This window comes from Triticum aestivum, chromosome 5A (genome assembly GCF_018294505.1).
Source record: "Triticum aestivum cultivar Chinese Spring chromosome 5A, IWGSC CS RefSeq v2.1, whole genome shotgun sequence".
Classification (NCBI taxonomy): Eukaryota; Viridiplantae; Streptophyta; class Magnoliopsida; order Poales; family Poaceae; genus Triticum; species Triticum aestivum.
The window spans coordinates 558193446-558207915 of NC_057806.1; the positions used below are offsets into that span (position 1 = coordinate 558193446).

General features: G+C 45.7%; 2 protein-coding genes and 1 pseudogene across 3 annotated transcripts; 2 read left to right on the forward strand and 1 right to left on the reverse strand.

Annotated features, from left to right (window-relative positions):
- Positions 1-573: 573 nt before the first annotated feature.
- On the forward strand, positions 574-2794 carry LOC123107672 (NAC domain-containing protein 86-like; annotated as a pseudogene).
- Positions 2795-3389: 595 nt separating this feature from the next.
- LOC123104745 (uncharacterized) lies at positions 3390-9419 on the reverse strand. Of its 2 annotated transcripts, none has more exons than XM_044526618.1 (3): positions 9297-9419; positions 9027-9177; positions 3390-3881 (listed from the first exon to the last, which is right to left on the reverse strand). In XM_044526618.1, exons 1-3 carry the CDS (start codon positions 9333-9335, stop codon positions 3757-3759), a joined length of 315 nt encoding a protein of 104 aa, XP_044382553.1. In that variant the 5' UTR covers positions 9336-9419; the 3' UTR covers positions 3390-3756. The 2 variants fall into 2 exon arrangements, with proteins under 2 accessions (XP_044382553.1, XP_044382554.1); XM_044526619.1 differs by lacking the exon at positions 3390-3881 and adding an exon at positions 3951-4630.
- Positions 4719-7915, forward strand: LOC123104744 (NAC domain-containing protein 86-like). The gene is made up of 3 exons (XM_044526617.1): positions 4719-5060; positions 5158-5435; positions 7100-7915. Exons 1-3 carry the CDS (start codon positions 4904-4906, stop codon positions 7316-7318), a joined length of 654 nt encoding a protein of 217 aa, XP_044382552.1. The 5' UTR covers positions 4719-4903; the 3' UTR covers positions 7319-7915.
- Positions 9420-14470: the final 5051 nt, after the last annotated feature.

Sequence of the window (14470 nt, forward strand, 5' to 3'; positions counted from 1 at the left end):
TTTTGAAAACCTCAATAAAGACATGACATATAGTGGACACTGTCTTGGTAGTTTTATTTCAGCAATGGAGTAATCTAGTCACTCGCAGAAAACTTGATCCATTCACTTGCCAGGATTGGAGAGAGAGAGAGAGAGAGAGAGAGAGAGAGAGAGAGAGAGAGAGAGAGAGAGAGGGAGAGAGAGAGGGAGAGAGAGAGAGAGTTACACGTCTAGACTCTAAGAGAGAAATGAGGGGCGGTCGGGCGCCGTGTAAGGAAAAGGATGAAGCTTGCGAGGGAATCTGGAAAAGAGGAGGTAGCTAGTAAAGGTGGCTCCCATCCGATCGATGAAAATCTCGAGGGGAGGACGACTAGTGTGCCTCCTACCCCAGCCGACGACGATCGACCCAGAGGAAGAGAAAACCTACTTATAAGGGCAGCTAGCCGCCCGGTAAAGGCAGCAGCAGCACCCTCCTCCAACCAGCAGGAGCAGAGAAGAAGAAGCAAAGTGCGCGTCTTGCTCCTTGGCCGAAGCAGCTACCAACCTAGCTGCCGCAGCCCGGAGCACGCAGACGCCGTCGTCGATCGCCGGGGTATGGCGCCGGTGGGTCTGCCGCCGGTTTCCGGTTCCACCCGACGGACGAGGAGCTGGTGAACTACTACCTGAAGCGCAAGATCCACGGGCTCCACATCGAGCTCGACATCATCCCGGAGGTGGACCTCTACAAGTGCGAGCCATGGGACCTCGCAGGTATGATCGATCGATTTGAATTCGCATGTGATCTCGCCTACGTGAACTGATTGATGAATTACACCATCCGTCCTCATGGCGCGTGCAGAGAAGTCGTTGTTGCCGAGCCGTGACCCGGAGTGGTACTTCTTCGGGCCGAGGGACCGCAAGTACCCCAACGGCTTCCGGACCAACCGGGCGACGCGGGCAGGGTACTGGAAGTCCACCGGCAAGGACCGGCGCGTCATGACGCAGCAGCACCACGGCGGCGGAGGAGCCGGCGGCGGCGCCCGGGCAATCGGGATGAAGAAGACGCTGGTATACTACCGCGGACGCGCGCCGCAGGGGGTGCGCACCGATTGGGTGATGCACGAGTACCGCCTCGACGACAAGGACTCCGAGGACACCATCGCCATCCAGGTACGTATAATTGATCACCTTCGTTCTCTCTAGCTATATCATATCTCTCGTCATGAGCATGCTGATCGTCATCTCCTTCTATGCATGGAAAATTAGGGTTCTTTTTTAGGAATTGGAAGTTAGGGCTTTGAGAAAATTTTGATCCTTTTCTTTTGTGCTGGCCGGCCGGCCGGCCGGGCAAAGAAAATTTCTGCTTGCATCCCAAATGGAAGGCGTAAAAATTTCCTGAGAGGATTAAAACATGGCTTTCTATCACGTCTGTAAAACGGTACGAGTACTGGTAGTAGCTAAGTATGGGTCGGGTCACTTTGCTTTCATCCAGCTGATGAGACAAACATGTAGGCCTCGCCTCGCTGTCCAAAAAATTCAACTAACAAAAGTAAAAGCCGGGGCCTTAGCATTAGTAGTATTAATTTGTTCTTTCTCCAGCGACGTTCTTTGTTCTAAGAGAGTAGTACGTACTCTACTCTACGTGTTAACCATGCATGCTGCGCTGCGTTCTCTTTATTTTGGTGAGATGAGATTAGAGCAGTCTGCACTGATCATGAGGCACTAAAGGGCCTTAACCAAAGCTACAGAGCAAGCAAAGCAAAGCAAGCCCTCATGCATCTTGGCGCGAGATAGCAGCTCGTGTCATGGCCATATGCATGTCGGCGTCCTCCCGCGCTTTCCGCTTTATTCCGTGCTGAATCCCATCATCATCCTCGCACCCTTCTGATTCTTCCATGGCCGGCTAGTCTTCTTATTTCTTCTCCCGCTTTGCTTTGATCATCGATCGGCCTCTTTTCTGATTAACAATCAACAAGAATGTATACAACCCTATGATGGCACTCTGATGGGTCAAATTGCCCAAAACCCAAGGCCTATTGACTAGTAATTGGCAGAAGTAACTGCACATGAGATAATCATGCATCAGTGTGTGCATAAACTTTCAGAAAAGACTTGAGAAACCACAATAGCAGATGGATCTTGTTTTTGCTTTTTCCTATCATGAGTTAATATACCATGCATGGTGGATGGATCAGGATACCTACGCGCTGTGCCGGGTCTTCAAGAAGAACGCCATCTGCGCCGAGGTGGAGGAGCTGCAGGAGGGGCAGTGCAGCATGGCACTGCTCGAGGGCGCCTGCCAGCAGCTGCTCGCCAGCAGCCGCACTGCCGGACAGGAGTACTACCAGACCCCGTCGCCCGACGTGCCCGCAGGGTCCACCTCCGGCGGTGCTGACGCCGACGCAGACGACGAGGCAGACAAGGACGACTCCTGGATGCAGTTCATCTCCGAGGACGCCTGGTGCTCCAGCACCGCCGACGAGGAGAGCACCTCCTGCGCCGGCTGATCATGCATGCGGCCGGAGAGCTTCTTCTGTCGGTGGAAATAATCCTCCTGATATATATACCTATATATTTTTTCCTTTTTCTTTTTATGATCGGTGCTGCTGGCAATTTATCAATAATCACCGAGTGTTGAAGGTGAAAGATTAAGCAGTAATAAGGTATATATAATCCTTTTGGGTTCCATCTTCCAGCGTATTGCTGGGAGTTTGGGTAACCGATCGATCGATGCTGGCCTCAAGGTGAAGGCTGTAATCCTTCCTGGAGATGAACTCATAAGGAGGATTTATATTTATATGATGATGATAGGAACAATCAGACTTCATTTGTGTTTTCTTCGTCTTCTGTTCATGCTTTCCTTGGTGTTCATATGTATTATTATGCTTCTCGATTGGAGGCTCTTTTTTTTCTCCTCTTGCTGTGAAAAAAGAAAGAGTGAGGCTATGCCATTCCATAGCATACATAGTTGTTGTGTGCCTCCGTGTATGTCAATAGAATTGAACAAAAATGTAACTGTTTGTACCTGCCTGCTCAATTTGCATATATCTGCTCCAAACCTGGCACCTGGTTCTTATTGCCTGAGTAAATCCGTCATTCATTTGTTGATCAATAAATAAGAAAATAAAATTGCAACTAAAGTATGATTTTGGCAACCAAATTTGTACCGTACATTGTTTACATATATATTACATAAGTAAAATAGACCAAGCATATAGATATGAAAAAACATTTTTTCATACTTCTTGAATCATAAAATAGATATCTCACAGTAAACCATTTTACTTTCTTTAAATGTATCTTCAAATGCTGAAAACCTACCTTTTCTTTAGAATATCACATGCAAAGCACTATATCCTGTAAACATGGAAAATCCTATGCAGCAGGATCCGTTACATGCTTGGATTGCAAGGCATGCATCAGTACTGACGAAGAAGCTTAATTGAACACTTCTGTGCACAAAAACGTTGAAGAAATACTATTCTAGATCAGAGGTTACCACATGCTGTTACCAGTAGCCCTAGAATGTCAATCAGAATCCTTCTCAAGTCAATAAATATAAGCTCGGAGCAGCTTTTTACTCTCAGTAAACATACAGGTCTAGGACTGTATTTTTCACAAAACCGTGTACTGCAACAAAGTGTTACCCGAGTGGTGCTCCAATAACATCTCTTTTTACCACATGGCCAGGAAAGCTTCTATGCAGATCTCAGGCGAAAACACTAATGATGTATCATCTTTCTGGGCATCGTTCCGGCCTCGCTGGTACCAGAGAAGACAGAAGTAAAGTTCTGCAGTCTACCTTATGTGTGTCTTCACCGTGAATCTTCGCTGCAAGCGTGTTGCCTCTGAATCTTTTTCAGAATGGCCCAGCAGGTCGATAGTACCCTTGAACCGTTTCGCCGTTTGGATAGTCACACCAACTGCAAAGTAATTTGCAAATCTACATTTAGAAACAGAATTTGCTTTAGACCACACTTCTTTTCGTGTAGAGAATTGGGTAAGGCTACTCGCTGGCCTCTTTACATGCGACGCCATCTGCTTCGTTGGCATTGTAGAGTTGGAGGAGTTTAGGAGAAAATTACAGCCAGTTTTTTAACAGATCATTTATCCCCTTCAAAATAAGGTTGCAGTACACATAAATATTTCTTGCATTGAGACTGATCATTTGATCTTACTAATCGAACGGCTTCCATTCAAGAAAGAGAGGATCTAGATCATTGCCGTTGATTTCTATGTATTGTTGAACACAAGGAGCTTTCTAATCAACTTATGCTTCTGGAGGCATTTGTATGCTCAACTAGAAATGTGATGATCGAATGCACTCAATTACTCCTTTCTCGGAATCTAAAGCTAAAAGTTTTGTCTGATCTAGATGGCTGAATGGCTAGCAATGCAAGCTCATTGACACTATAGGGCCTCATGGCTACATGAACCTTTCCTTTTCCCTTCTGAAACTTTCTGTTTTGCAATGCTGATCCCAAGACAGATGCATGTGGCATAGCTCCCCACCCTTGTCTTTAGTCCTCTTCTTCTCTACGACACTTCAAAGAGGCTAAGCTTGTGAGGCACAAAAACAAGTTCAGTGGGCAAAAGAACATGATCTAATGCAAGGTCCAGGCAGGCGGCATCGTGACAGCTTTCTCATCCTGGTACAGCGCCCCTCCACGACCTACCAGCATTGGAGATCATAAAAGTGTGTTATCCAGATAAAAAACAGAACAAAATTTAAAAGAAATGAAAAGAAGATCCTTCGGTGCTGTAAGACGTCCAGAGCCTGCTTGTGTGAGAATCCTGGAAAGAGAGACACGGCTACTTGTAGGGCAGGCTTTGAATCATTTCACGGAGGGGCTAAAGAGCGCAGCAGCTGGACACGGTAGGGAAAGCCAAAGGGGAAAGACAAAGAGAAAGATCAGCAACAAAGGAGGAGGCGAACCAGGAGATCATGGCGCCGGTTGGTCTCCCCCCAGGCTTTAGGTTTCATCCAACTGATGAGGAGCTTGTGAACTATTACCTCAAGAGGAAGGTCCATGGCCAGAGCATCGAACTCGACATCATCCCAGAGGTAGACCTCTACAAGTGTGAGCCTTGGGAGCTAGCAGGTAACCTGAAAAATTAAACTCTGTTGTGTTGTTCATCCTGTTGTCTAACAACTGCTGAGTCCTGATTGAACTTGGGATATGTTCTTTGTTTTGGAAGAGAAATCGTTCCTGCCCAGTAGAGACCCTGAGTGGTACTTCTTTGGGCCAAGGGATAGGAAGTATCCAAATGGATGCCGGACGAACCGAGCAACTCGAGCAGGATACTGGAAATCGACCGGCAAAGATCGATCCATCAACTACCAGAAGAGGTCAATCGGTATGAAGAAGACATTAGTCTTCTACCAAGGCCGAGCTCCTCAGGGGATCAGGAGCAACTGGGTCATGCATGAGTACCGCATCGAGGAAAGCGAATGCAACAACACCATGGGGGTTCAGGTTACTCCTTCATCCTCCTCTCCTCACTTTCAGTATCAGTTAAATCATTGTGTTTCTGCTGCATTTAGTGAGCTCAGGATGCAGTTCATGGTACTAAAATCCAGCCAATCTTGTAGTAATCATACCTTGGAAATATGCATGATTTTAGAGATGTTGTCTTGCTAAAATAATTTTGTTTTGATTATAAACAGAAAAAATAAAATTGACAATAAAAGAGGGAAAAATTAGCTAGGGCATACGCAGTTCAGGAAAACTACGTTGTTTATGCATGGAGTGCATGAAAAGCTAGGGTTCTTATCTCTTTTTCCCCGGCCCATATCCATCAGCATAAAGTATTCCTTGCTTCCATAGACCATAGATACTTTACAAAGTACAGCAGAAGTTCTTCTAATGGGGTCACACATGGTGCACTTTTTTGGTGCTCTTGATAAGACAAATGTAACATCCAATCCTTGGTTTCTGAATTGAAACCATACTGTGTGACTGCATAAGGGGTGCCACCACCGCCTCATGATCCAGAGTACACATAATCTAGGTCTTTTGCATGTTGATGCTACCTTAAAGCTTAGACATCCTTCGGTGTGGCCCAGTGCTGTGTCGGTGGCTTTGCACTTTATTCTCCATGTCCCACTCCTACTTTACTTGTTAGTAAAACTGAACATAAACTTCTGATCCCATGTTAACTGTAGATTAGATGGGAGAGCAGAGCACAGCAAACTTGCTAGCTAAAAATTGTGCATACTGGGCCATCCATTTCACATTTCTGTGACTGTTTATACAGTAATAGTGCAGTACTATTCAGAGTTTGTGCATCGCTTTATGTGACAACTAAATTTGGTTACATTTAGTCCAAACGTAACACAGCAAATACCCCACAAAAAACTGTTTATAAGTGTGGATGGTTGATCATATTCTAAGAGACTATTAGGCTGCAGCATACTGCAGTCAGCACTGAACTTGCATATAATTTCCTGCTGCACATAATGCTGAATTCTCTAGAGATTCATTCCCAAAGATTGGTAATAAACAAGGTTTATTTAGCTAGAAACCCAGAATTCTATCATGAAAAGCCAAGTAGCTAATGATAAGCCCTACAAAAGAGAACAAGAAAAAAAAGCAGGATGCGAACCCCGATCCAGCACATGTATGAACATAGAATGTTATTTGAACGTATAGATATAGCACATGTACCAGAGCAGCAAAAGTCCCCAAGACAATGAAGCAGCAGCATCTACACAGTTTATAAGTTTGCAGATGTAACACAGATATTCTATTATCAGAACGCAAATAACTAATTGTGAGTCTTACAGAAAAGAAAAAAAAACAGGACACAGACCCCAATCCACCGCGTATAAACATAGAAGGGCCTTCCAATGCATAGATATAGCACATTAGCGCATGTAACAAAGCAGGAAAAATCCCCAAAATAATGAAGCAGCGTAATAAATACAGTTTAAGTTTGCAGCTGTATATTGTTCAGTAAAGCAGAAAGGTTAGAATGGCATTTTTACATCCATATGATTCAAATTATAAAGGTTAGCATGGAATTAATTTTCCATCCATGTGCTCATGATTCGTCCAACATAGAGACAGTTAGTTTCATGTGAAAGCAAAAAAAGAAAGGAAACGAGGACTGGTTGTTCATCTTTCTTGTTCTTCTACAGGACTCCTATGCGCTATGTCGGGTTTTCAAGAAAAATGTGCCGGCTGGTGAATTTGAAAAACAAGGGGAATGCAGCTCATCACAGGCTAAAGGAAATCAAGAACAGGTTACAGACTTTGAGGATGCTGGAGAGTCCTCAACTGCAAACGAGAATGACAAAGACAATTCTTGGATGCAGTTCATAGTGGAAGACCTGTGGTGCAGCAACAAAACCAAGTAATGAACTAGAGAATGCAGCTTGCTCAACATGATCTAACCAGAAATTCCAGCACTAGTTACACTGTGTATCTTTGTATATGTTTGATAAAAACACTTCTCACTTTGGACAGTATGAACACTTAAGTTTGGACTCTGATTCTTGATGTAGGCTTATACTTTTCTTCTTTTGGTAATGTAATATACAAATGGGCTACTTTGTACTCGAAGTCTTCTTTTACCTGTATCTACCATCCAATGCAATGATTTATAGTGAAAGCACTAATACAAAAGGCAGAAACGTAGTTTAATGTATCTTATTCTGTGCACAGTTTTCATGTTCCAAAAATTTTGTAATATCAGTTTATAATGATTTTAAGGGTATCAGTCTCAAATGTAAAGAGACCAAAGCTACTAATACCATTAGCAATCACCATTACGAACTAATCAAATTCAACTCGGAAATGTAAGGTGCCAATATGGTAGTGAATCGTTCTTATTAATGTTTAAAGGTTCCTGAGTTGCAAAATGTATACAAGTGGTGCAATTGTCATGTTCGTCAATAGCCTGAGCTCGTGTGAAATAAAGAATAGCGTAAGCTACATACAGTTTTCAGACTGTTTTCCAGATGTAGGTTCTAACTAGAGCTGTTTAGATATCATTGTACTCACTTGGCCATTTCAAGGCTGAAAGCTTGAAATCTCCGCATTCAAGTTATCATAAAATCCTTGAATACATGGCTGCATGGGTTGCTGAAAACCAAACACAGAACCCATCGACCTTTATTTATGCGCCTTTAGCACCATAATGTGTCATATATTTTCATAGCGTCTGCCTCTGAATATGTTCAGTTCATATGCATTTTCAGCCAAAGAAACAAGATGGTTAAATGGTTATTCCAATTCAAAAAGGTGTCAGGTAGTCAAAATCTACTTTTAGCCGAAGAAAATAGCTGCCTCTTACCACAATTTAAAAAGATGTTTCACAAAGTCAACATCTATTTTCAAAATCAGGCAAAGAAATCAGTTGCTTCCCATCCCAATCCAAGGCTAGCTAGTAATTGTTCATATACTGTATCATAGTACTCGTATCATTTCAAGGCTGTGAAAGCCAGAGATCTCAGCACCCAGACAATAACAAATTCCTCGGATATATGACTACATGGGTAGCTGTAAACCAAACCCAGACCCCATCAACCTAATGCTTGCATTTTGCGCCTTTAGGTCCACACTGGTTCATGTTTCTCCATGATGAATTCAGTTCATACATCTTATCAGCCAAGGAAATCAACTGTGTTCTTACCAGTTGCCACCATCAAAAAATATGGGTCGGGTTACTCAGGTAGTCAAAATCTAATTTCAGCCAAAGAAACCAGCTGCTCCTTGTCATAATTCAAAAGGTAGTCCGTTGGCCGATGTCCATTTTCAAGAACAAGCAAAGAAATCAGCTGGTTCTTATCACATTTCAGAATGTTATCAGCCAGTCAACACCTATATTTTAAATAAAAAAGGAAATGGCTGATTCACATCACAGTTCAAATGGTCAGGTCAGCTACTCAGGTCTCTGGGGTAGTCTTTTGTTTTAAAATATTTTTGGAATTCCACAAAAAAATGTCCTGATTGGTAGTGCATCCAAATTGCAACCGATAAAGCTGGTATGAACTACCAAATCGAAGCTGTGGCTGATCATGACAACTTTTGCAAAGACATCGAGATGGTAAAGCAGATCTGTACCGGGAGGTCGCGGGAGCAGCAAAGTGGATCGATTCGGGGCAGAGGCGAGCACGCGATCCCAACTCCAGGGCCCCCCATGGCGGCGGCCGCGTTCCACCGCCGCAGCACGACCGCCCTCATCCCCGCGGTCAGCGGCGACCTCGGCTCCAATCTGTTTCAAAGCAAGAGACATGGGGCGTGAACGAACGAAGCAGGCAACGAGAACGCAATGCACCTCGGGTGTTCGACGAAATGGCTGGGTGGAAACAGGTTTTGGGTTGGGGCTCGTACCTGCGCCGCCGCCGTGCCGGTGAAGACAAGCCGTTCCATTCTCCGGCTGGGTGGATCGCCGTCTGCAGTTGTTACTCGACGGATTTTGAATCAGCTCGGATGAGTGGGCGTGCAGAAAAATTCAGAGACAGACAATGGAGATTAATTCAGAGAGGGACAAACAGCTCGAAGGAATTTCGCAGTTCAGAGGTGTTCAATGCAGAAGATTTGGGGGCAAAACCGAGTCGATTTGGGGGCAGAAAATTTTAGAGTACAGGGATGTGAAATCGGCCAGCGTATTGCAAAATACTGAAACCGTACTCAAGAGATGCAGAGGAATTCGGGGGTAAGCTACTGCAATTTCCATTCCAAATTTCTTCCAGTACAACATCAGCTCACAAGACGGGAGCAGACAAACACCAGCGACATACAAGGAGAACCACGAACCCTAGACAGCAACTAGATAGATACCACTACTCTGCCGGACGGCGGCGTCGCGAGCTGGCTGGGCCCTCGGCCTAGCCGCCGAATCCGTAGAGGGTGCGGCCCTGGCGCTTGAGCGCGTAGACGACGTCCATGGCGGTGACGGTCTTGCGGCGGGCGTGCTCGGTGTAGGTGACGGCGTCGCGGATGACGTTCTCGAGGAAGATCTTGAGCACGCCGCGGGTCTCCTCGTAGATGAGCCCCGAGATGCGCTTCACGCCGCCACGCCGCGCAAGACGGCGGATCGCCGGCTTGGTGATGCCCTGGATGTTGTCGCGCAGCACCTTCCGGTGGCGCTTGGCGCCGCCCTTGCCCAGCCCCTTGCCTCCCTTGCCGCGGCCCGACATCTTCTCTTCTCTCCGGTGGGATTGGCTTGGATTGTGTTTGGTGGTGGGTGATGAGATTGATGGTGGTGGAGTGCGCGGCGAGGTGGGATTTATAGCCGCGGGGTTTGGGGAGAGGGGAGCGGCCAGGATCCGCGTGATGCGGGGCGCGGGCCGTCGGATGAGAGGTGGACGGCGAGGAATGGGGGAGGAGGGGTGGCGCGGATCGGTGACGTGGCGGGGAGGTGTGCTTTTTCTGTGAGGACGAGGCGGGGTGCGGGAGCGCGAGGAGGGAGTGAATCTCGTTTGGGTGGATGGCGGGCGGGCCCGCGTGGTTTTCGGATGGATTTTTGCGCGGGGTGCTCGTTGCCGCGAAGTTTTGGATGCGTTTTTGCGGAGACTGTCGGTGTGGACGTGGCCAGTGAGCTGTGAGTGAGCGGGAATGTATCTGGTGTACCGGGGTAATTTGTGCTATCGGTGCACCGGTCGTCCGTTGCATATTAAAAAACATTTTAAAAAATCCGAAAAAAATTTAGTGCATTGACACAACATCAATGTATGTTGTCATAAAATTTTAATTCAATATTTAAAATATTGCTCGAGATAAAAAATAACAAATTTGACACGGAATAGTACGTAACACAAGTTGGGCTTCAGTTTTGGCCCATTAGCACATTGAGGTCAAATTTATCATTTTTGTATCTTGAGCATTGTTTTGAATTTTGATTTGAATTTTTATGACAACATACATTGATGTTGTGTCGATGCACTCAATTATTTTCGAATTTTTTTGAATATTTTTGAATGTGCAACGGGGTCCGGTGCACTGGTAGCACAAATTATCTTGGTGCACTATATACGTTCCCGTGAGTGAGCAGGCCACGGAACTGGTTTGAAGGCGTAAACTTGGTTACGACGAGCGCGGATGGAAGGCGTATTGTACGTTTTCCACGACTCTGGTCTGGTAGGCAAAATTGTGAAACCAATATTTGTGCTTCCTTTTTCCTCTCGTTCCTCGTGGCTGGAATCCTAGCCACCGTCAGGAGAGGCCAATCTTTCAGCGGCTTCCCTTCGCCGGCGGTCGCTGGTGGTGAGGGGTTGTCGGATCCACGCGCGTGGATCGTTTGTACTCCCTCAAAATCTAGGTTTTTAGGCTATTCATCGTTTTACTTCGACGACAACAATGAGGACGCTGAAATTAAAAAAATCGGATCCTTCCCTGACGAGGCCATCTGTCTTATGATTGAAAATGAATTTGGAAACCAATCTGTTCAAACAAGGATGGCGTGGCGGCGACGGCATTCTCGTGGTGGATCTATGTCCTCGGGCTCCGTTGTTGCGGCGGCGTTTGCTCCAGCGTGGCGCAGAGCTTGGGAGGTAGTCCAGAAACGGATGCAGATTATGGTCTGCATCGACGACATCTGGAAGACGGAATGTGTGCTGAGTTCGTGGTTTGTGGATGGCAGGTATGGTTTCCTCCTTCGGTATCTTAGTTGTGGTAGGGTGCCAGATTTAGAGTTCGATGGCATGTGTCTGGGGTGTTGCGTCGGTCTTATTCCTTCAACGACAAGTGCTTCACTTTTGACGAGCCACCTTGAAGGTCCACAAAGTTGCATATCAGCGATGAAGTCGCGGTAAGCTCGGGTGAGGAGATGATCTGTTATTATTTTCTTCGATGTTTGCTGTGGTGGTGTCAGAGGCACGTGATGAGCGTTGATATCAAGCTCAGAGATGTTCTGCTGACTTTTCAGTTTTATCATATCGATCCTTACGTGACTTGTACTTTGATTTATACCATACAAAAATTGCGAAACCAAAGATTGTGATTCGTCTTTCTTTCCCAACACTAGTGATGCGTTTGGTTTTTCTTGGAGAAACTTCTACTCTAGTACTTTAATGCCAGTACAAAGAACACTAAAAATAATAAAAATTACATCCAAGTTAATTGATTGTCTAACGGCAACTACAAGCATTGGAGTGAGCGGAAGGCACATTGCCGTCATCGCCCCTCCTTCATCATAGCCGGGCAAAAATTGTTGTAATAGGCAGTCAAAAAATCGTGTTAAGCTTTCACAGAACCAGTGCATCGGAACAACAACCGTCGTCGATGAAGAGAAGCATAAACTGAAAGAATCCAACCTATAGATACACGAAAGTAGATGCACCAATACTGGATCCATGAAGATCCATAGAAGACCAACATTGTCGGCCCAGTTGAAACCAGGGTGCCACAGGGCACCTACTGTTGGGGAACGTAGTAATTTCAAAAAAATTCCTACGCACACGCAAGATCATGGTGATGCATAGCAACGAGAGAGGAGAGTGTGTCTACGTACCCTCGTAGACCGAAAGCGGAAGCGTTAGCACAACGCGGTTGATGTAGTCGTACGTCTTCATGGCCCGACCGATCAAGCACCGAAACTACGGCACCTCCGAGTTCTAGCACACGTTCATCTCGATGACAATCCCCGGACTTCGATCCAGCAGAATGTCGGGGAAGAGTTCCGTCAGCACAACGGCGTGGTGACGATCTTGATGTTCTACCGTCGCAGGGCTTCGCCTAAGCACCGCTACAATATTATCGAGGATTATGGTGGAAGGGGGCACCGCACACGGCTAAGAGATCAATGATCAATTGTTGTGTCTTTGGGGTGCCCCCTGCACCCGTATATAAAGGAGCAAGGGAGGAGGAGGCCGGCCCTAGGAGGGGGCGCGCCAAGTGTGGAGTCCTACTAGGACTCCCTAGTCCTAGTAGGATTCCACCTCCGATATGGAATAGGAAAAGAGGAAGGGAAAAGGAGAAGGAAGGAAGGGGGCGCCCCCCTTCCCTAGTCCAATTCGGACCAGACCAAGGGGAGGGGTGCGGCCACCCTTGAGGCCCTTTTCCTTCTTTCCCGTATGGCCCAATAAGGCCCAATACGTATTCCCGTAACTCTCCGGTACTCCGAAAAATACCCGAATCACTCGGAACCTTTCCGATGTCCGAATATAGTCGTCCAATATATCGATCTTTACGTCTCGACCATTTCGAGACTCCTCGTCATGTCCCCGATCTCATCCGGGACTCCGAACTCCTTCGGTACATCAAAACTCATAAACTCATAATATAACTGTCATCGAAACCTTAAGCGTGCGGACCCTACGGGTTCGAGAACAATGTAGACATGACCGAGACACGTCTCCGGTCAATAACCAATAGCGGAACCTGGATGCTCATATTGGCTCCCACATATTCTACGAAGATCTTTATCGGTCAGACCGCATAACAACATACGTTGTTCCCTTTGTCATCGGTATGTTACTTGCCCGAGATTCGATCGTCGGTATCTCAATACCTAGTTCAATCTCGTTACCGGCAAGTCTCTTTACTCGTTCCGTAATACATCATCCTGCAACTAACTCATTAGTTGCAATGCTTGCAAGGCTTAAGTGATGTGCATTACCGAGAGGGCCCAGAGATACCTCTCCGACAATCGGAGTGACAAATCCTAATCTCGAAATACGCCAACCCAACAAGTACCTTCGGAGACACCTGTAGAGCACCTTTATAATCACCCAGTTACGTTGTGACGTTTGGTGGCACACAAAGTGTTCCTCCGGTAAACGGGAGTTGCATAATCTCATAGTCATAGGAACATGTATAAGTCATGAAGAAAGCAATAGCAACAAACTAAACGATCAAGTGCTATGCTAACGGAATGGGTCAAGTCAATCACATCATTCTCCTAATGATGTGATCCCGTTAATCAAATGACAACTCATGTCTATGGTTAGGAAACATAACCATCTTTGATCAACGAGCTAGTCAAGTAGAGGCATACTAGTGACACTCTGTTTGTCTATGTATTCACACATGTATTATGTTTCCGGTTAATACAATTCTAGCATGAATAATAAACATTTATCATGATATAAGGAAATAAATAATAACTTTATTATTGCCTCTAGGGCATATTTCCTTCAGTCTCCCACTTGCACTAGAGTCAATAATCTAGTTCACATCGCCATGTGATTTAACATCAATAGTTCACATCACCATGTGATTAACACCCATAGTTCACATCGACATGTGACCAACACCCAAAGGGTTTACTAGAGTCAATAATCTAGTTCACATCGCTATGTGATTAACACCCAAAGAGTACTGAGGTGTGATCATGTTTTGCTTGTGAGAGAAGTTTAGTCAACGGGTCTGCCACATTCAGATCCGTAAGTATTTTGCAAATTTCTATGTCAACAATGCTCTGCATGGAGCTACTCTAGCTAATTGCTCCCACTTTCAATATGTATCCAGATTGAGACTTAGAGTCATCTGGATCAGTGTCAAAACTTGCATCGACGTAACCCTTTACGACGAACCTTTTGTCACCTCCATAATCGAGAAACATA